The sequence below is a fragment of the Numida meleagris genome, chromosome 7, assembly GCF_002078875.1.
Source record: "Numida meleagris isolate 19003 breed g44 Domestic line chromosome 7, NumMel1.0, whole genome shotgun sequence".
In the NCBI taxonomy this organism is placed as follows: Eukaryota; Metazoa; Chordata; class Aves; order Galliformes; family Numididae; genus Numida; species Numida meleagris.
In genome coordinates this window covers 25,849,905-25,869,842 of record NC_034415.1, presented here as the reverse complement: position 1 = coordinate 25,869,842, position 19,938 = coordinate 25,849,905, and the positions used below count along the sequence as shown (strand labels likewise).

At 47.9% G+C, this 19,938-nt stretch overlaps 1 protein-coding gene across 2 annotated transcripts in view; it reads left to right on the top strand.

The window, feature by feature from the left end:
* PLPP3 (phospholipid phosphatase 3) overlaps positions 2,137-19,938 on the top strand; it is a 43,252-nt gene continuing 25,450 nt past the window's right edge. Inside the window, exon 1 of one of the 2 annotated variants that reach the window (XM_021405444.1) lies at positions 2,137-2,478. In XM_021405444.1, coding sequence (XP_021261119.1) covers positions 2,340-2,478 — 139 coding nt within the window. In that variant the 5' untranslated portion in view covers positions 2,137-2,339. Of the gene's footprint in view, positions 2,479-2,831; positions 3,299-19,938 lie in introns of those variants that run through there. The other variant, XM_021405445.1, reaches the window with a different exon arrangement.

Sequence of the window (19,938 nt, the reverse complement as noted above, 5' to 3'; positions counted from 1 at the left end):
ATTAACAGCACAATCTTTTTGTTAGGAAAACGCAAACATTAGTAGCCTAAGGAGCCTTGTAAATGCAAATATAAAACTTTAATTTCGGTAACCCCCACTTTCCCTTCAAGTACAATAAAGGCTCTTTTTTTTTTTTTTTTCATTTGCAGTTACGACGACAGGACTTTATTATTATTATTATTATTTTTCCTCTTTCTCTTCGCTTTAAAATTGAGTTTAACCCAGGGGATTTTCAATGGGGATCATTTTCCAACAGCATTCCTGAGGTGGCTGCAGCCAGCTGCAGGGAGCCACGGGCTCCTTGGGGCAGGTCAGTGCCAACCCTGGGGAGGGGAGCAGGGCTGGGCGCTGGGGCCAGCCCTGGGCAGGGCATCATTCCCACATGAGGATTCTTTCCACTCGCTCCAGGCAGCTGGAGAGCCTAAATTTGGCACCCACGTTTCTGCTGTGGGAATGGGAAGGAGAGAGAGACCTTGAGACGTGCCCTTGGCCACGGCCTCGGTTGGGTGACCACTGCTGCGGGGAATGGTTTGGGGTCAAAACTGATGGTTTTGCTGTGAGGTGATATGAAAAAGAGAGCTGCCTTCTTGAAAGGAAGGTGGGAGGTGGCACCTGAGTCCATGCCATGGAGGCACGGTGAAATAATTGGACAAAAACCTGAGGTCTGCTTCTCCCTTTCTTTTTTACACTGCACTTGTACCAGTAAAATATTAAAACAGCCACTTTGCTTTCTTCCTCCCAGGCTGGCCCAAATGTGCCCAGGTATGTGTCTAAACAGATTCCTGGAAAACCTGCCCTCAGAGAGGCTCAGTCTGCAGCTCCGCGGGTTCCCCAGCATGCAGAGGGGAGCTACGTGGCAAAAGGAGAAGCAATCAGATGCTGACCCAAGTGCATCCTTGGGCACCCACACGCTTTACCCACCGCCCCTGCCTCCCTGCTCGGAGCTGGCAAAATGGCCACCCCACCTCCAGCTGAGCTTCATGGGAAACACGTCGTTAGCATCCTTGGCAATTCCTAATTAGACCAAAGGGGCGAAGAGCCAAGGTACCATCCCTCGCCTAACTCCTAGCGTTCTCATGACCCTCATTTTACAAAGGTGGTGCTGCTGTTGCGGGGGGACGAGGCTGCTATAACTCAGTGGTGGTACCCAGCCTTCACCAAACCATCTACTGACACTTGGACTAGAAGGTCTTAATGGCCCTTTTCCAACCTTAATGATTCTCTGGTCCTTCAGCCCTATGGGCCTTCTGATGGGCACTGGGGTCTCTGGGTACCCCATGCACTGCATCCCCTGCAAAAGGATCTCAGCACACGGAGCAGAGCTGAAGGGCGGGGGGGGTTGGGAAAGCAAGAAAAAGCAGCAAAAAAAAAGCTATTTGCCACCAGTTTTCTCCCCTTTGTGCCATAACCACCTTTTGGAGTCCTCCCTTGCAGAGCTGGTTGTTTTCCTTTCCCCCTCCCTCTCCCGTTGCACTCCTCTGGTTTGTGAACGCTAGAGGCTCTCTCCTTCCTTCGGCTCCGCGAAAAACTTTAGTTCCTGACTCTCTCTCTCTCTCTTTTTTTTTTAAACTTCCCTCAGGAAAAAAATGTGGACTTAATTATCTATGTAAAATGTCAGATGTAGGGAAGCAGGAAAGGGGCCGTGCTTACTTGGATATCCCATCCGAGGCGAAGTGACTGGGTTTTGTTGGGTTTTTTTTTTTTCCCTTTTTTTTTTTTCCCCCATTTTTTTTTTTTTTTCTAAGGGGTGGAAAGGACCTCGCTAAATAAAAGTGCAGCACCAAAGCCAGTGGTTCCCAGAGCGGCCGGGCGCGGGCGCGGCGGGAGCCCCCAGCACAGCGCAGCGCAGCGCGGAGCCCACCTGCCCCCAGCAGCGCGCAGCGCTCCGCACCTTTTCCCCCGCGTAACCCATCCGCGCTCCTCTCTATTTTTATCCCTCCCCTCCAACTTTTCCTCCAGGACTTTTTTTTTTTCACCGCCTTGGGACACCCGCAAACTTCTCCTTCGCTCCCCCCTTCCCTCCCGCCCCTGGTTGTGTGTGTGTGTTTTTTTTTTTCCTTTTTTTTTCCTTTTTCTTTTTTTGTTTGTTTTGGGTGATATCGTGCTCGGTTTGGTTTTGTTTTGCTACTTTTTGTTTTATTTTTTTTTTAATTTTTTTTTTTTTCCGTGGTGGTGGTGCTGCTGGTGGTGGTGTTGGGAAGACCCCGCCCGCGTTTCGCCTCCCGTGCCCCAGCAGAGAGGCCGGGAGAGCGGGCAGCACCTCCCCGGCGCACCGCGTGCGGGCTCGGCTCGGCGCGGCCCGGCACAGCACGGCACGGCTCGGGCGTTCGCCCCCGATAATGCAGAGCTACAAGTACGACAAGGCGATCGCGCCGGAGAGCAAGAATGGGGGCAGCCCGGCGCTGAACAACAACCCGGCCAAGGGCAGCAGCAAGAAAGTCCTGCTCATCTGCCTCGACTTCCTCTGCCTCGTCATGGGTGAGCTGCCGCGGGGCTGCTCCGTGCCCCTTCTCCCTTCTTTCCTCTCCTCTCCCCGGGTTTCTCGCTCCGGGTCCCGCGCGGGGAGACCCGGACCGCGCCGCTCCATGAACAAAAGGGAGCACGGAGCGGGGCCGTGGAGCCCTCCCCGCTGGGAGCAGCCCCCCGGCTCCCCGCTCAACACAAACAACCCGCCGCGCAACGCTACTTTTTTCCTCCTTTTTTCTTTTTTTTTTTTTCCTGTTTCTCTTTGTATCTTTCTTTTAGTTACTTCTAGTTACTTATCGCTTCCCCCCCCCCCCACCTCGCCGCCGCGCTCTCCCCCCGGACAAAAGAAAGGATGGCTCTGTACGGAGGTTTGGGGCACAGCCCTGCGGGTTCGGGGTGCTCCGAGAGCGGGCCCAGCACCCCTCGCCCGCGGCTCCGCGCTGCAGCTCCAGGTGGAGGCAGTGCGCTGCGCTCCGCGCTGGGGAAAGAGAGGGGAACTGTTCTCCCCGCAGCTCCTTCTCGGGGCTCGGTTGCAGCAGCGGGTCCGGTTTCCTCGCGCTCTCCTCGCGCGGTGCGTTTGTTTAAAGGCTGCTTTGAAGCGCTCGCGGGCATCCCTCGGTCACGCTGGCGGAGCTTTGCTTGCCAGCCCGCTTGGCTTTTTTGGAAGTGGCACTGCACGCACGGAAGCTGTCAGCAGGCCGTCTCCGAGAGGCTTTGCATGCCAAAACATCCCCCGGTTGGACGATGGCTGCAATGCTGAATGTTGAATTGACAGATGCAGGCAGGGGAAATCAACCGGCTTCCAACAAAGAGATTAATAACACGACAGCACGTGAGTTTAATGCTCCAGACGCCACAGCCTTTAAAACAATTGTTTCTGCTTAGAGCCCGTTTTTTAAGGACTGTCAGTTTGATTTAATCTTCATGCAGTTTATTGATCATCTGGTGTGTATTATGAGGCACTAATACATTAAGGAGCGAGGCATGGTTTTCTCTTCGTATTCCCACAAGAATAGAGGCCAGTGCAGAAAGCTTCATCATTGTGTATCTGGAAAAAATGAAAATACTTGATATCCTACATATATACATGAACCAACCATAAGGAGGACCACAACGAGCTTGACTTACCCCGCTTATTGAAGCAGAAGGCTGCATTCCTAGTAAAATAACTGCTAGGAGTCAGAACTTTAAACTTGTATTTACCCTGGTTTTCTTGACTTTAGGCATTCCTGGCACACGTAAATGCTATTTGAATGGGCAAAGGGGTTTTTTTGTGTGTTTTTTTTTCTTTTCCTTCTTCAGACTGAGTCCGAAATGAAAAAGTAATTAATTGACATGTGTTATTCTACTTGAGATGGTTTTGGTAAACAGAACTTATCAAGCATTACTGGAAGGTATTGTTAGCGAGTAATGTGATACAGCAAAAGCTGTGATTGTTGCTTTGTTTCAAGTCACTGCAGGTGGAAATGAGAGAGTAAACACAAGGGTTGTGCTTTGGGGTGAGGAGCATTTGAAAGTAAGAGCAGGAATTCAACAGCTGAAGCCAAGAGTTCAGATCTGGCTAATGACACGCAGGTGAGGAGCACTGGTGGGCCCTGACGAGGGCAGTGGTTGTGTAATGGAGAGCTCATGGTGCGTGTTTGTGGATGGGCTGCTCAAATGCACCCAGACCAGCAGCAGCAGACCTGTCAGTGGGTGTCTTTGCATGGGTTGCTGTGACACCCGGTTGCCCCGCTTGCAGGGGGCTTGGCTTGCTCTTTGCTCTGCATTTCTCTCAGGAAAACGAAGAGTTTGCAGTTTTCCAAGTGCTTGGTTCTCATTTTTATTATTTTTTTTTTCCTTCCTGAGCTCGTCACAAAGAAAACACTTTGGAGGTGAGGGAGGAAAAATAAGTGCTCCGGTTGAAGGCTGAAAGAGAACGTTGGGTGGATACTAGTTGATGGGTATTTAAATACTCAGTAAAGAAATGGAGTTCTAGGTGAGATGACGAGAAGCAGAATTGGGTGAAATGACTCGTTTGAAGGCGGATGTAGTTGGCAGAGGTCTTCTGGTGCACGTAGGCACGGCCAAGGGCCTCCTGTGCAGTTAAGGTGAGTTATGCCTCTTGAGTGGCTGCCCAAAGTCATTAAGTGTAACAGGGAAACAGAAGGCTTTTCTCACTTGAGGACCACTTTAGGAAATATTAAATCTGGTCGTTGGATTTTGGAGGGCTATGACACTGCGTTGGCTTCTGCTGTAGTTATTCTGCTGTAATTCTGCCCCAAATCATTGTTCTGTAGGGGGAAAAAATGGAAAGAATAAGCTATGGCAGAAATGCCTTTGAGAAATGACACATGCTTTCTGTGAGGCAGTAGATGCGTACAAACTCTTCTTTGTTTACATACAAATTTAAACAAATTACCCGGAGGACAATTATCATAAACATCTAAGAAAGTCAGAATAAGTAAAGCAGCGCTATCAGGAGCTTCCTTCAGCTTTAATTTGGTGCAATTGTTAGAAAGATCCACTTTGTCTCTACTCGTTGACTACAGTGGTTATCTTGATAGCAAATTCATGAGGGGAAGATCTGTATCTTTGTTCCTTGGGGATCACTGGAGCAGCTAGCAAGCCCTGGGCAGGAGCTTGTTGCTCTGGAGGCTGACAGTGGAGTGGGTTGGCTGATGGAGACCCCATTTTTCCCCTGTATTTCCAGCCCAGTTTGGGCTGGCAGAGAGCTAAGTGTTTCCAAATACCCCACTCCTAATGAGTGCACTTGGCATGCAAATGTGCCAAGCATCCATATTGGCAAATCCTTGCTTCCTTGTGCCACGAACCAGAGATTTCATCACAGATCTGGTGAACCTCCCCGAAAATTTGTGTCAGAGTTCACCTGGGCAAAAGAGGCATAAAAGATCTGAGTGCGCAGGGAGGGAAAATAACTTTCTCCATCTGCTTCCTCCTCTCGGGAGGGCTCTGTTTAGAGAATTGGAGGACGCTTCCTGAGATTGTTAGGGCTTCAGTAGGGCCTGGTTGTGTGGAAGAGTCATCTTGTCCTGTCCGTGCCTTGCTGCTCACTTCAGCACATCTGAAAATGGGGCTGAACTGGCCCTCTCTAAGCTTGAGGAGCTGAGGGGCAATGGGAGAGTTCTGGGGAGCAGCAGAAGCAAGAGGTGTGACAGGAGGCCTTTGCTCCACCTTCAGTTGGCCATTCTTTGTGTGGAGAGCTGAACCAGCCGTTCCCTTTCTGCCCAGGACAGGGGCCGGGTGAGGATATTCTCCTCCCCTGACCCTTTAGGTGTGAGGTGTTTGGAGGCTGTTCCCACGGAAGTAGCATCTGGGGTTAAATGTACTCCTCTTGAGCCTGCTGTTTTTGCATTAGGCCAACTGTGAGCAGCCACCTGTGCTCTGCTGGTGGCCTGCAAGGGAAGGGTTTCATCCCAGCAGAGGGGAGGGCTGTGTCAGCAAGGCCATAGGGCACGCTGGGGTCTCCAGTAGCTCGTGTTTTTGCAGCTTGCACAGGTATGACAGCTCCCCAAACGTCCTGCTTGTGCTATAAAACAGAGGGATTTCATCTGGCATGCCCCTTTCCTGTGGAAATCAGGTTTATGAGAGCACGTGTTTAAGTCTGCTGAGATGTAAACTGCAGGTAACATATCGTGCTTTTCATTTTCTGTCTCTAATTGAGTTTTCTCTTTGCTGTCAATCCCAGTTACTCTGCACAACAAAAGTTCTGCTGCCTTCAGGAGGTTTAGAAGCAGCATATCAATGGACCTTTTACACCCTTAGAATCTCTTCAGCTTTCACACAAATTTGGCATCTCTTCTATTGTGTGCTTGATGCTGAAATGAACTTTGCATGTAAATATTTACACTAGCAGGACCTTGAAATCTTTATGTAAGCGGGGATATAATCTTGTGATTTGGAATAACAGTTTAGGCTACTCTTAACCCTCCCGTGTAGTAAATTGTGTTGTCCAGCTTCCAGGAGCAAAAAAAGGATTGGAGCTCCACCTGAGTCACTGCTGTGCCATCACAAAAATCAGTGCAAACAGGCCTGACTTTGTCATTTAATTCTAAGGAGTGGGAGGAATTAAAGACGAGGGATGAGGTTAGAGTTCTTTGGGTGCCGTAAAGTTGAATTCGATGAGCTAAGCAACTTTGCTTTGTTTGGGTTGTTTTTTGTTGTTTTGTTTTTAAGACTACCCTGCCGTGCAGGGCTCACTGATCTGCAGGTAACATCTCTCTAGACATGCCTGAAGAAACTGCTGACGTAGCGGTTTCTTATTTTCAACGAGGGATGAGGAGCTTTGAGAGCACTAAACCAGCCAGGCAGTCCCAGCGCCTTGGTGTTGCCTTCCCTGGGCTGGGGAGGACTGGCCCCATACCACACGCAAGGAGCTGTGTGGGTGGAGAGCCGTCATTGCGCTTGGAGCATCCCTAGATCAGGTTTGGTTGTTCGTGTTTACGTATTGCTTATTTTAATCCTGCTAGGATCTCTTTGCGGCGGCGTGCTCTCCGTGAAGCAGCAGGGTTGACGACTGCTCTGGAAGTGCTCTGGCAAACGAAGGTTTGCAGAGGGGTTGTGCGGTGGTATCCCACCGTGCCTTGGTTGAGATGCTCTGCTGTGCGTTTGGAAACTTGTTATTCAACCAGCAATCAACATGGAAGCATGATACCCCTCATTAGTTTTCGCCCCTCTCTTGAAAAACAAAAATAAAAGCCAGTGATGGCTGGAAGGAAAGATGAGAGAAATGGTTTGGAGATGTTTAAAACATGTAGTTTGTGTGAAGGCTTCATAAAACCTGGAGAGGGGGAAAAAAAAAAAACTATCAAGAGGTTTATTAGTGACAATTACACCTGAGGTGTTAATTGCAGAACAAGGAAGTGCTATACCTATGGCAGACTGAGTCCTCGGGGGTATAAATCTGCTTACTTTTCTGAGTTGGTGGAATTTGGCCAGGCTGAAGACGTGTCTCCAGGAAAGCAGAATTATGTGCAACTGCTCCGTGGCCAGGAGTGCTTTGGATCTTGTGTACTTGCTGCTGAGACAGGAGGAGATGGGATCACGATTACAGTAGATGACATTTTTTTTAATCATATCTGTTTGTAGTGAGCACAGAAAATAATATAAACATCACTCCCAGATCAAACAGATTATTTTTATACCCTTTAAATCTCAATTTAATATGCATGCCTTTCTGAGGCTGTCCTGGTCTGACTTTGTTCGTCTAGATACAGGTTGATGGTGTATCCTCCAGTTGTGTGTGCCTCCATCTACTGCCCAGAGATGGTTTGCATACCACAGCTGGGGAACCTGTGCTGCATGGGCACTGTCTTGCAAACCAGCGCTCCTCTTCAGTGTGCATCTGAGGTGGGAAGGCTGTTTGCATGCCTCTTCCTCTGTCTGAAACGAGTTAAAAGAGAAGGGAGGGGGAGGGAGGGGGGGAAAAAAGGCCTGGCCCTGCTCTGTAGCTTGCTGTGGAGGAGCAGACTCCGACCTCTCCATTTCATTCATACAATGCTCCCGCTTCATCCATGGTAATCCAGGAGGGACCGTTGTGGTCGCCCAGTCTGCCTCTACCACGAACAAGGCCATGCCTGTTGCAGGCAGCGTGGGGAGAGGCAGCAGCCTCTGGGTCCTCCCGCCTGGCCTCAACACAGCCAGCACTGAGAGCTGCAGCTTCCCCAGCCCCACGCATCCCTGGGGGCCGCGTCCTGGGGGGTTCACGGCAACCCCTCCCTGTGTGCGGCCTTCCCTCTGGATGCCAGCTAGGCTTTGAGGACCAGTGCTGTTTGTTTTGTTTAATTTTATTTTGTTCTGTCTTAGGGCCCTGACTGGTGCAGTTGTGTTGTTGAGGTTTTTTTTTTTTTGATAGCTCGGGTTACAGTTCTCAAAAAGTGAGAGCGTGACTCAAGCAAATGATAATGGCTCAGGAAAGCAGTAAATGAAATAATCCAGTGTTTATGCCATAATGGTGAAGCCTGAAGTCGGTCTTCTGTACACATTTCTGGATTATTATATTTTCTGGACAGCAGAACTGTGGGATCCCTTGTACAGCAGAGCCCTTGGTCAGGTACCTTGACCAGGGAGGTCCCACCAGAACTGGTAAGAGGTTGCCCCATCCACCACATCTCCATGTGGATCAGCACAGTCCCTTTCTCAGAAGGGGATTTGTATCCTATTTAGAGCCACTCCACCTCTCCTCTGTTTTGCTCTCTCTTGTGATACTTGCCTTGCAGCCACAGCTTTAGCAGGTGAAAAGCTCTGGTGGCTGTAGGCAGGGCTATTGGAGCAGCTGATGGAGGCTGTGCTCAATAATCCCTCCTTGCTTTGCAGCTGCACGCAATGCCTTAGCTGCAGCTGTGGTGTCGTGACCAGCAGGAGCTGCTCCTCAAGTTAGACCTGAGTAGAAAGAATGCTGCCAGAAAGGAGGGATTTGAAGTGTCTTCATAGTGCTTGATGACACAAACCGCTGGAAAACTTGCCTTAAACATAAGCTTGCTGCCAAGGCGATGTATGAAAACATGTGAAGACTAGGTAGGTCTGGTGGCTTTCTAAGTGTCAGAAATACCTTTAAGCTCTGTACTTCCCAGCTGGTCACGTAAGTGGGCTTGTTTTTCGCATGCGTTGAATGTTTTGAAGACAGAAGGTTGAAAACTGACCCTCTGCATCGAGTAACATAACTCCAAGGCTTCCAATGTTCTGAAAATGCCCATACTCTTTATGCCATGTGTTCTTGCTCCAGCACTGCCTATAGCTTACACCTATATTTGAGGTTGTCTTGCCAGAGCATATGGTATCCTCAGTCAGGAGTGGCTGGGCTGGGCTGCCATCCAGAGCCCAAAGGAAGCTGCAGTTGGTCTGACAATGTTGATGACACTAAATCAGTGGAGAGCGTGTTTAATCCTGTAGTACTTCCCCATCGTTTTTCATCCCTTGCCCAAAAAAGTCCTGAAAGCTACACTGACTGCATCACAGAGAAGCTTGGGTGATGCTTCCAGTCTTCCTGCTAACACATACAGGTAGGTTTAGCCTGCAGTGCCTGAGAGACACAGTAAACTGAGGTTGGAGTGCATGGTAGCTGTGGCATGGAGGTGTTCTTTGGGGCTTGAGGAGTGTTCAGGGGCAGGCTGCTCTGCTGGGGACCGCTTCAGCTTTGCTGGTCGGAGGAGCTGAGCGAAGCACGGTGCTTCCTTCCACGAGGTTAAACAGAAAAAGTGAAAGTCCCTGGTTTGTGGTTTTGGGCAGATGTCCCTCTTGACACAAATGATGATCCCTCTGAGGGCTTGCTTCTCCCCACAGTGACAAGGTTGTAGCTGGCTGCAGTGCAGAGGAAGCAACAAGCTGCACTCCCTGTAATTGGCTTTCAACTGGTTTTACTGTAAATTAGTCAGAACGACAGTCATTTTTTTTTTTGAAAGCTTTTACAGCAGTGCCTTCGTATGATCATGCATGTGTTGGAGGCAGGCACCGCAAGCAGGCATTAATTCCACTGCCATTAATTCAGCGCGTGCTTATTCAAAGCTGAGACATCTTTGCATGCCTCGGAACGAACCACTGAATTTGAAAGCCGGTGGTGACAAATGGGGTCTGAGCTTCCTATCTTTCCTGACACTTGATGTTATTTACCGCCTCTGTTCTGGGCTGGTTTGCTGCTCTGTTCTTTGGGCCTGGCCTTGCTCGCCTTTCCCACCGGCGCTGACTGCCAGGTCTTTGCTGCAGCCCCTGCAGTGGCCGTGGCAACCGCTCCTGCACCCCAAGCATTTTGGCACGGGGGATTCTTGAGGGTTTCCAAGGCTTTTTGTTGAACCCACCGCTCTTTAAAGGGATCGCTTCCAAAGGGTTAGCCAAAAATCTCTCTCAAACCACCGCTTTGCAGGTCTGTGTAGTGAACACTGGGTGAGTTTACTTTCTGAGTGGTGCTGGTGGGCTATTTTGGATGACGGCAAGCTGCTGGCAGCCGATCTCTGAAGTCGATAGCTGTGGGTCAGTATGCTGCTATCAGGTTTCTGAAGCGGCTCTTTGATCACTGATCGGATGGTCCTGGATTTTAGCAGAGCTTTCTGCTCCCTTCCTTTCCTGGGTTTCTCCCTGGGGCTTCAAAGGCCCAAGGGAATCATCCTGTGCAGGGGTGGGAGCCTGCTGCCCTCTGCGATGGCTGGGGAGATATGTGCCTCCTGATGAACGGAGACCAGAGGCATGGAGGATTGGCTGGGGAGAGGGCCGCAGTGAGGGCACCCCCGGCTGCCCATGGGGTTTGTAGAGCTACCAGCATAGGTCTCCATGATTTCAGGCATTTCCTGATAATTTCAGCTTCATGGCCTCTGCCCTGAGCTGGACACTGAGGCTCTGACCCTCGGTGATTCTCTGCTGGGGAGCAAGGAGGGCTGTGGGTGCTGAGGCCGGGCCCAGCCCTGGCCCTAGGACAGGTGTATGCACCCATCTCCAAAATTTCCACTTCCTTTCCTGTGGAAGTATAACTGGGTGGCCCCATTGCATGCTTCCCACTCCTGTAGAAAGGCAAATGGCCTTGGAGGGCTGCTGCAGCCCTCCTTAAAACCAAAGCTTTCTATGTAAGGCCTGGCTTTCTTTTTCCTTATGAAAGTTTGCAGCATTAGTGGCGATCTCTTCAAATAATCTTTTTATTCTCTCCTTCTGTCCTCCCCCCCCCCCCCAGTAATCCAGAGTGGGTATTTTTCTGCTTAACACTCCCTGTTTCTTGGCCCTCCCTGCAGCTTTAGCATGCAGCAGTCATTCCGCTGCAGTTCCCACAAAGCAGCAGAAAACCAAGGTAACAGCAACATTTTGAGTGAAGGGGATGAAATGCGGAATAGGTTCAGCGTATTTCTTTGTCATTGTTGGAGTCCTATTCAGTCTGGAGCTGAATAGGAGGCTGATTAGCATGTGGAAGCATTTCTAAAGCACTGGTCTGGGAGGCTTGTTGTATTTTGTTGCTTTTTTTTTTTCCTTAAAGGAGAAGTTTTGTGGCATTTATTTTTCTTACTGAGCTGGCATGAATCTTTGTGAAATGCAAAACCGTGGAAATAGCGTTTTAGAGAGGGCCTGTTTTGATAGATGGCTGCATGCATGGCGACAAAAAAGTTTTCCAGTGCCTAAAAGCTCCAGCAGGGTGCCACGTTTTTAAAGTGGTCAGATAAGTGGGATAGAGTTTGACCATGGGACGCATCTGGGTTGCGGATATAACATAAGAGACTTTGCTTTTGTTCTCACTGAAGTCATCTGCAAAACTGGACTGGCTTTACGAATGCAGGAATGGGTCTGCAGTCTGGAAATCCACCTGCTTGAATGCTCAGCGTTTTGCTTTCATGGGGAAAGATATAATGCTGAGATGGATTTCTTTTTTTTTTTTTTTTTTTAAATGCTCGTTGTAAGTGGAAAAACAGCTTTTTCCTGGTGATATTCCTTCATGTTCCAGAGAGAAAGGTTTGTTTTCCCTTTGGTGTTGATGGAGTTCCTCACATGGAGGGGAATTCTGCTGCACCATTCCTTGCTTTTTGGCTGCATGTTGGTGCAGTCACCATGACACGGTGCTGGCACACTGGGATTGCTCCTGGGAGAGTTACAGTCTCTTGCTGCAAGGCCCGGTGTGCTTGGCTCCAAGTAACTGGAATTATTGCCTTATTACCATTTGTGCTACAGGGCCTCAGCTCTCAACAGGGGTCCTGTGGGTGCGCTATGTCTCCTCGTCACTGGGGCACTGCAAGATTTTTCAGGTGCTTGCAAACCTCATGGGAGACAGGGGACTGTGTTGCATGCTGGGCCTGTATGGGTTTAGCACAATTTTACCCCAAAACTCGCAGACAGAGCGGTCAAATGCAGGAAAATGGTATTAACTTCCCATTGAGAATCTGCTGCAACTCACTGCTGTGTCTTAACGTAGACTAATGAAGGCAAATTAAAGCTGTTGTTTAATTAAGGAGAACTTAGCTCCTCTGGTCACAATTCACGATTAAAGGACCTTTTGAAGTAATTCTGCAATACATTATTCTTCTTTTCCCCCCCCTCCTCTCTCCTTTAACATGAAGAAAGTTTCTAGTGCTGTGCATGCCCCAGCACCGAGGTTTTGAATGCTATTACAGGGCCGCAAACCTGCTGGCAAATCTGGCTGCGGCCAAGGCATCTGAACATTAAAAAGCCCTGCAGAGGGGTGGGAGGGAGTTCAATCTCAGGATATGCTGATTTGGAAAGGGAATCCAAACAAAGAGGCTTTTCAGCAGAGGCTGAGGCTTGGCTTCTCTCAAGGGCAGCTTGGGCTTGGGGAAGCATCCGGGAGGCAGCGAGCAGTGCGGGAGTACATGGGGTGGATGCGGCGTGGTGTAAGGTTTCCCAGCACAGCGTGGTTTTGTGTTACAGGCTGGGGAGCTGCCTGTAAGCACTCCTCTCTCTTCTTTTTCTTTTTTTTTCCCTTTTATTTCTGTTGGAAACAAAGGGGAGATTTAGGCTTTTGATTATTATTATTATTTTTAATAAAAGGAAAATAAAGGTTCGTTTCCCTTGCCCTACCTCCCCTGCAGGTTTGGTGATGCCTCTCCCTGGAGGGGGACCCATTGACCCATTGTTGTCTGTGACCTGGAGAAACCCTTTGTTGGGGGGCCAGGCTCCTCATAAGGAAGCGTCTGGCTCAGATCTGGAGAAGTGAAGTGAGATGCGTGCCAAGGTATCTTCTTCATAACGAAGTGGGGTTTGCATCCACTGGGTCACCCGTTTCCAGTGCCCTGAGAGCAAGGTAGACCATGGCCCATGGAAGCCCTGTCCCATGTGGTGGCACTTCTGAGTGACACCATGCTCTCGAGAAATGTAAGGAAAAGCAGAGTGAGGAGGAGGTGCTACCAACCATCTCAACCAACCAGTTGGGTTTTTTTATAGGAACCAGATGGTTTCAATAGAAGAAAGCTGAACTTCTTTTGACCCTTCCCCACAGACGCTGTTTGTTGTTTTGGAATTGTGGCCAGGACAAAACCATGTCCCAGAACCTGCAGTGAGGGTGAAAGCATGGTGCATTCTTCTCCCATTCCATCAGGCATCCAACCTGTTGCCCATTGCTCCCCTGCCTCCAAATTATCCAGGGGAAGCTGATGGCCATGAAAGACTTGGGGCTTTCCACCAATTCCTGCTTAAAGAAATTAGCAAGAATGAAAACTGAAACATCATAAAGCACAGTGTAAGGAAGTAATAAAATGTCAGGCCATGTTTCCCCTTCTAGTTGATTAAAAATTCTCCTGATAAGCAAGAAAGCTTTCATGGTTGGATGAGACCTGTGTCATGTCAAATGCAATGAGAGCTTTATTAGGAGGATAAAGCGGTGCGTTGGGTTGAGTGCTGGCAGCTCATCTGGCTCCGAGTTATCCTGCAGGGCTGGAGGCACTCTGCAATGATATGGAGGAAGAAGTGTGATGGGGAAATGGCTAGTCCAATGAAAAGAGGGAAATGCAAATGTATGGCGGCAGGGGTGTCTGTGTACTTGAAAACTGTCAGAAAAATTCATATAGAAGCTGACTGTTAGGTAAATGTAGAAGAGCAAAATTTATCAAATTGCTGCTAATGAGGGCCTCTGGGTGTTATATGTGTATCCATAATGCATCCCAACCACGATTTCTGAGTGCATAGCTGTCCTGTGGCTGATGTAGCATTGCTCCCAGGGGTATCAGGGCTGACCAGTTCTGCAAATTCTCAACATGTCCAGCTTCATTTTTGGCCAGCAGCATCAAACCTCCAATAAACGTGAAGTAAAGATCCACAGGGCTCCTGAGCGGTAAGGCAGCTCAGGAGCAAGCAGTATCCTTGTTCCCTTTCCTTTCATCCCTTTTTTTTTTTGGAAGCAAATTACAAAATATGACTTCAGATGTATGCTGAAAAAGTCCTGTGTTTGACTAGCTTGCTTGCTTAAGGATAGATGTTGTGGTGGTCCCCAGCCACGGTGTTCATCAGACTCTGTGGGTTGAGTGTAGCACCCACTGAAACCAGTGACAATTTCTTACTGCCTGGGAGTCCAGAGGAGGCGTGTGGTTCTCCATGGCAGGCATCCATGGGAGAAAGGACAAGGCTGAGTCTGGATGGGAGATGGGTTTTCAAGTCTCTGAGTGCTTCATGCATAGTAAGCAACAGATAAATCTGCTGACATGCCTTCTTGTGTCAGGGGCTTTGCCCATCTCAGGTTCAACTCATTTTGTGGTGCTTCTGGGGATGGGAGGCCACTGAGATGCTGTATACAAGGTGCAGGGGAGGTTCAGTGGACTTGCCTTGGCTTTTGGAAAGTGGAGCATCAAATGGGAAAAGGAAATGAGGGCTGGGTTTTGTGCTCTCTGTGGGAAGACCAGCGGTGGTGGTAAATCAGCATGCTTGGGGGTACACTCTCCAAAGTGAAGGGTTCTGCTGGCAGGGGCCTGCTCCAACTCAATGCCGAGATGCTCTAATGGGCCCATGGCTACCCCTTTGCCTGACAATTTGGTGCCCACAGTTGGTGCTTGGAGATCAAATACAGGACAAGAATTAAAAAGCAGGAAAACAAAAGATTAGCTTCCGTGCTGTTGTGTTTGACTTCCCAGGGTTTTAATTGCCAAGAGCTGCTCTGGGAGCCAGCTGGCTGCAAAGTGATGCAGATTTCTAGGAGGAGAAGGGCTTTTTTGGTCCCACAATTCACTAACTCTTCTATAGGCAGAATATATGTTGCATATATTTTTCCTCAGAAAGCGAATAATCATCTTCAGGTACCTGCTTCCTCAGCTTCTCTGGTTGCTGTTAATGCCCCTGTGTCACTAATCTACTACCTAGAGTAAGAGGATGAAGGCAAGTATGGGGAGCAACCTGTACCTTAATTGTAGAATTTTTCTCCTCGGAGCGAAAAAAAATTACACTTTATACAAAGGCAAATTGTGGTAGGTGGTTTTGACTTGCAAACCCTTGAGGGTGTCAGCAGAAGCAAAAGGGCCATAATGGGCTATCTGCTACCACTCATCCAAACCATCCCATTTTTTTTAAGAAAAAATGACCCTGGTGAACCTGCAGTGAGTTTTGATGGCTTGCAGTGTGGGAGAGAAACCCCAGTGATTTCTGTCTAGCCCATGCACCAAGGGGATGTGCACATCCCTACGATGACAACAGGATCAGGCCCACTGCTGTGTGGCCTGTGACTGAGCTGGACAATCCCAGTTTTGCTGCCAGAACCTCACTTGCACACTGACCCGAAAAAGAGGGGGAAAAGAAGAGCAGCTTGAAGAAAAACAAAACGAAATGCATGCATTATCTAGCATGCCAGTGTATAGATCTCGACATCAGCTACCTGTGAATCATCCAGCAGCACGTTAATGGGTACCCCTCGGTAGATTAGGACTTGGCATCAGGTCTGCATGTAATTACAAGCCACACACAGAAGGACACAGGCAGCTAATGAACTCCTGCCAAACTCCAGCTCCGCTTCTGCGGCTTTTGAAGTTCGATGGTCTTTCAGCGTTTTGTATAGCAAGCACTGAAAGGCATCAAATCACTCCTTTGACAGCATTTAGAAAGGGCTGGTTTGTTGAATAAGTGAGTCCCTCCAAACTCTGATCTGAGAACTGGAGCGTCTATAGGCGCCGTTCTCACCAGGGCAGTAAATAGGCTGGAAATTGAGGACACCCCCTACAAGCTGCTGAGCTCCCACCTCGGTGGAAGGAGCCAGCAGGCTCCGGTTGCCACGATGGGCTGCAAGAAAAGAAACTATTTCCATTTAAAAACCTCCTTCAAAACAAGCTCGCCAGTGGTAGGGGGAGAACTTGGCTTTTTCCCAAGCATCGAAGTGCTTAGAAAAGAAGCTGTGCAAAGGGGGGGTTGCAGCTTTTCGTGTGGATCTGAGGTTGCAATGGAGGTGGGAAAAGGGATTTTGGAGGGTGTCTGCAGGTTTTTGTGATGCTGGGCAGCGGGTGCCTGGCTTGGGTGGTTGTGGGTACTTTTCCGTTGTGTTTTATGGTCAGACCTGCACCCTTTTCATGCCTCATATGACAAAGGGAGTTGTAGTTGAAGGAAAAAAACAATTTCCATGAAAACCTTGCGATTTTCAGGCAAAAATACCAGGCGGGTTTCATGGCAGTACCATGGTGAAGAGGAATAATGCAGCTTGGCACAAAGCTCTTCAAGGAAGAAAAAAAAAAATAAGATAAGGAAACAGTAGAGTCTTTGTCAAAATTAACAGCAATAAAAAAAAAAGGGACTGCTGTTCCCTTGGGCTCCTTTAACCTTTTTTCCCCAATTTATTCACACATTCATTGACGGCAGGGCTGGTCATTGTTATGAGGGGGTTGGAAAGGGAAATGGGGAGTTATCCATTTTGGGGTTTTAAAGAACACTGTACACATTGTGTCCTCAGAGTCCATGTCAATAGCAGCTTGGCTGTAGCCTGTGCCATTCAGATCCAGCCCGATTTATACCATGCTGTAAGGGAACAGGTCTGTGTGGTGTCACTTGGCCACAAAGCAGCCTTCGCAGGGAGGTAATTGATCCCACCCTTGGTAGCAGCATGGTGTGAGCATCTCTGCTGCAGGTGACTGCTGCCATGAAAGTATCCCATTCCCAGCTGGTTTTCACTGTAATTATTCAACCCATGCAGCTTCTGCAGCCTACAAGGTCTGTCCTCTCCATAATGTGCAAGTACAGGAGAGAGAGGAAAGAGAGAACCCTTTAACTCATTGATGCACAAGAACAGCCACATGGGACTCTGTTCTATGGACCACCAGTATCAAACCCTTGTCGCTTGAAGGGCCCTTGAACCATTTCCAGCTGCACTTGTGCTTTTTTTTGACTTTTTTCCATCACTGTATGCTGTATATTATATTCTGGAAACTGTACCAACCGGATCATGACTACCGAGGGGGAAAAGTTTCATTTCCAGTTAATCAAGGGAGTTGTGTAATACCATTTTCTCCTGGGGAACTTCAAGAAAAAAGGAGAAAGGGAGGAAAAAAAAAAAAAGAGTGAGTATTTTATATAAAGCAAGTATATTAAGAGGAAATAAATTACGAATTAAAAGTGATTAGTGAACTTTTAAGGAAGAGGTCAGAAGTGTGTTTCGGACTACAAACTTCTTAAGCTTTCAGTGCTTGTCTTTGGTTACAGAGTTATAACCCTGTGTTATTTGTGCAGGTGGCTGCCGCTGCAAATCCAAAGCAGGATTTTGCATTTACAATAGGTACATTGACAGAACGGGGTCACAAAGCTACTTAAGGCCTCCTGCAGCAAAGGAGAAGTTGCTCTTGAAAACGTGCTCAATTATGGCTGCAATGCTTAGCCAGGATGCTCCAGGCAAGCAGGGAGGAAGCTCAGGAAGCTTAGCAGAAAATTTTTTTTTGTTTTTGCTTTAAGGGGCCTTTATATTGATCAGGTGAGCTGGCTAAATTTCTGCATTTTCTCCTTTTATTGTTTGTTTGTTTTTTAGATAATAGGATTCAGTTAACAGCATTGCTTTGGCTGCATTTTTATATTTCCACCCTACGGATTGTCGTAGTTGTGCAAGGAAGAGTGCCTTGTACCTGGTAGTGCCCGTTAGCACTAAGCTGAGGTAAGGAGTTTGTACTTGGTATTTTGTACATCAACATGAGATGCACAGCCCACAAAATTTTCCTTATGAGTAGGGGCTGGTGGAGTCAAGTGGGCTTGTTATAAGGGAAAATCTGAGGGCTCCTGTGGGCAATGAATGTCAGTGCGGCCAGTGCGAGCCCTTCCTCGAAGGAAGACCCAGGGAAGCCATGGTGAGACAGAGCTCCTTCCAAACCCCACTGACCAGAGGAGGAAGAGAGGCTTGCTTCGTTTGTAATTGGAAACGTAACAGTCACCACAGCGTGTTTTTCACATGGTCCGTTTGCCCTGGGTGTTGCAGAGCTTTGTGGATGTGTTTTTAATTTTTCCCCTCTCTATTCAAGTTGGGTCATCCTAGGTCAGGCCTGTATCTGCCAGACCTTCCACAGCACTTGAATGCACTGAGGGGCCTCAGAAGATCCTGATGCCTTGGGGTTTTTGTGGTGTTTTATTCCTTGTTTTATACAATGTGATGGTGGCTTTGTTTCCATCGTGTTTGATTGGCACTGGCTCTGGGTTCCCATTTGTAATGCCTTTTATATTCACCTCTCCATCTTCTGCCAGTCGACCAATCTGACTTAGATGTGTTTTACCCCACAAACGCAGAATTTTGTATGTATCTAGATAGTGTGGCTTGGATAAGCCCTTTTGTTCTTATTAATGCATTTTTTTAGGTATTAACAATATACACTCACTTTAATATAAAGCTCATCAGCTCATGCCAGACTGCCAGGAGGAACAATTTAACATACTTCTTAGAACTCCCTTCTCCACTGTTTTCCTTTGTATGTGTTGTTTACTTCTGGAAATAAGCAGCAGGTACTATCTAAAAGAGCAATATTCCTCCCAGCAAAAGCAATGGCAGTGCTCCCAGTCATCTGGAGCCTTTGGAGAGCGAGCGCGCAGGTCTGGCACAGAGAGCTCTGGCCGTGCAAGGAAGCGTTTCCTGCAGAGGTTCAGAATCCAGAGGAATTTGTGGTGCGTGAGAATAATTTGACATTTGGTTTAAAGTTTCTGTGACCAAGAGAACTTTCCTCTTAATGTTCTCCAGAACGGTTGGGTCAACGAGCGTTCTCTGGGTTGTACTTACTGCAAAAGATGGGATGGGTTATGTTGCTGAATGATGGCTTTGGTCTCAAGATAGAGATACCTGTAAGATACTCAGTGACATTCCTGCTGTCACTGATGCTTCCTTTTAGAGGCGTTTTTCAGATACCCCATGCCACCCTTGGGGTCATAAATATTATAGGGTTATCCATGCAGCAGATGAATTTTCTCTTTTCTTCTTTCTTTCTTCATTTGCCATTGTTCTCATAGGTGTAAGAAGGCATTTCCTCAGCATTCCCAAAGAACCAGTTCTTACTAAAGAGGTGTTGGGGGAGAAGGCAACAAAAAGTCTAGAAGATATCTAGTTTGAAATGGACGGTAAACCTGATTAGCAGCTGGTAATCCTAAAAATGGTGAGGTTTCCTTTAAAGTCCCAATGAATTGGCTGAAATATAAATAATAATATAATGATAATAAAATAATAGTAATAAAGAAGTGGATGGAAATGTTACTCTCTTGATAGCCGGGAAGGTCACCAGGCAGGTTGACACAGGCAACAGCAAAGGTTAATGTAAGTTGCTTGGGAGAACCTACAGTGAGTAGAGAAAACTAGAATCCTGGTTCTGGTGGAAATTAACCCCTTGTGTCCTGGGACCTTTCCGAACAGGTCAAATCAGCGAAATGCTATATATGCTGATCCTTGTTTATAGATTCTTCTTAAGCAGGTACCTGCTCTACAGTAAAGTCTAGGGTTTGTTTGTATGTTTAGAGAATTCTCTGTCCTCATGTGTTTCTGTGTAGCTGAGAGTAGTGGAACTGTAATAGAGTTGAATGGGAATCTATTTTGAAAACAAAGACATTAGATGTGTTTCCAAAATA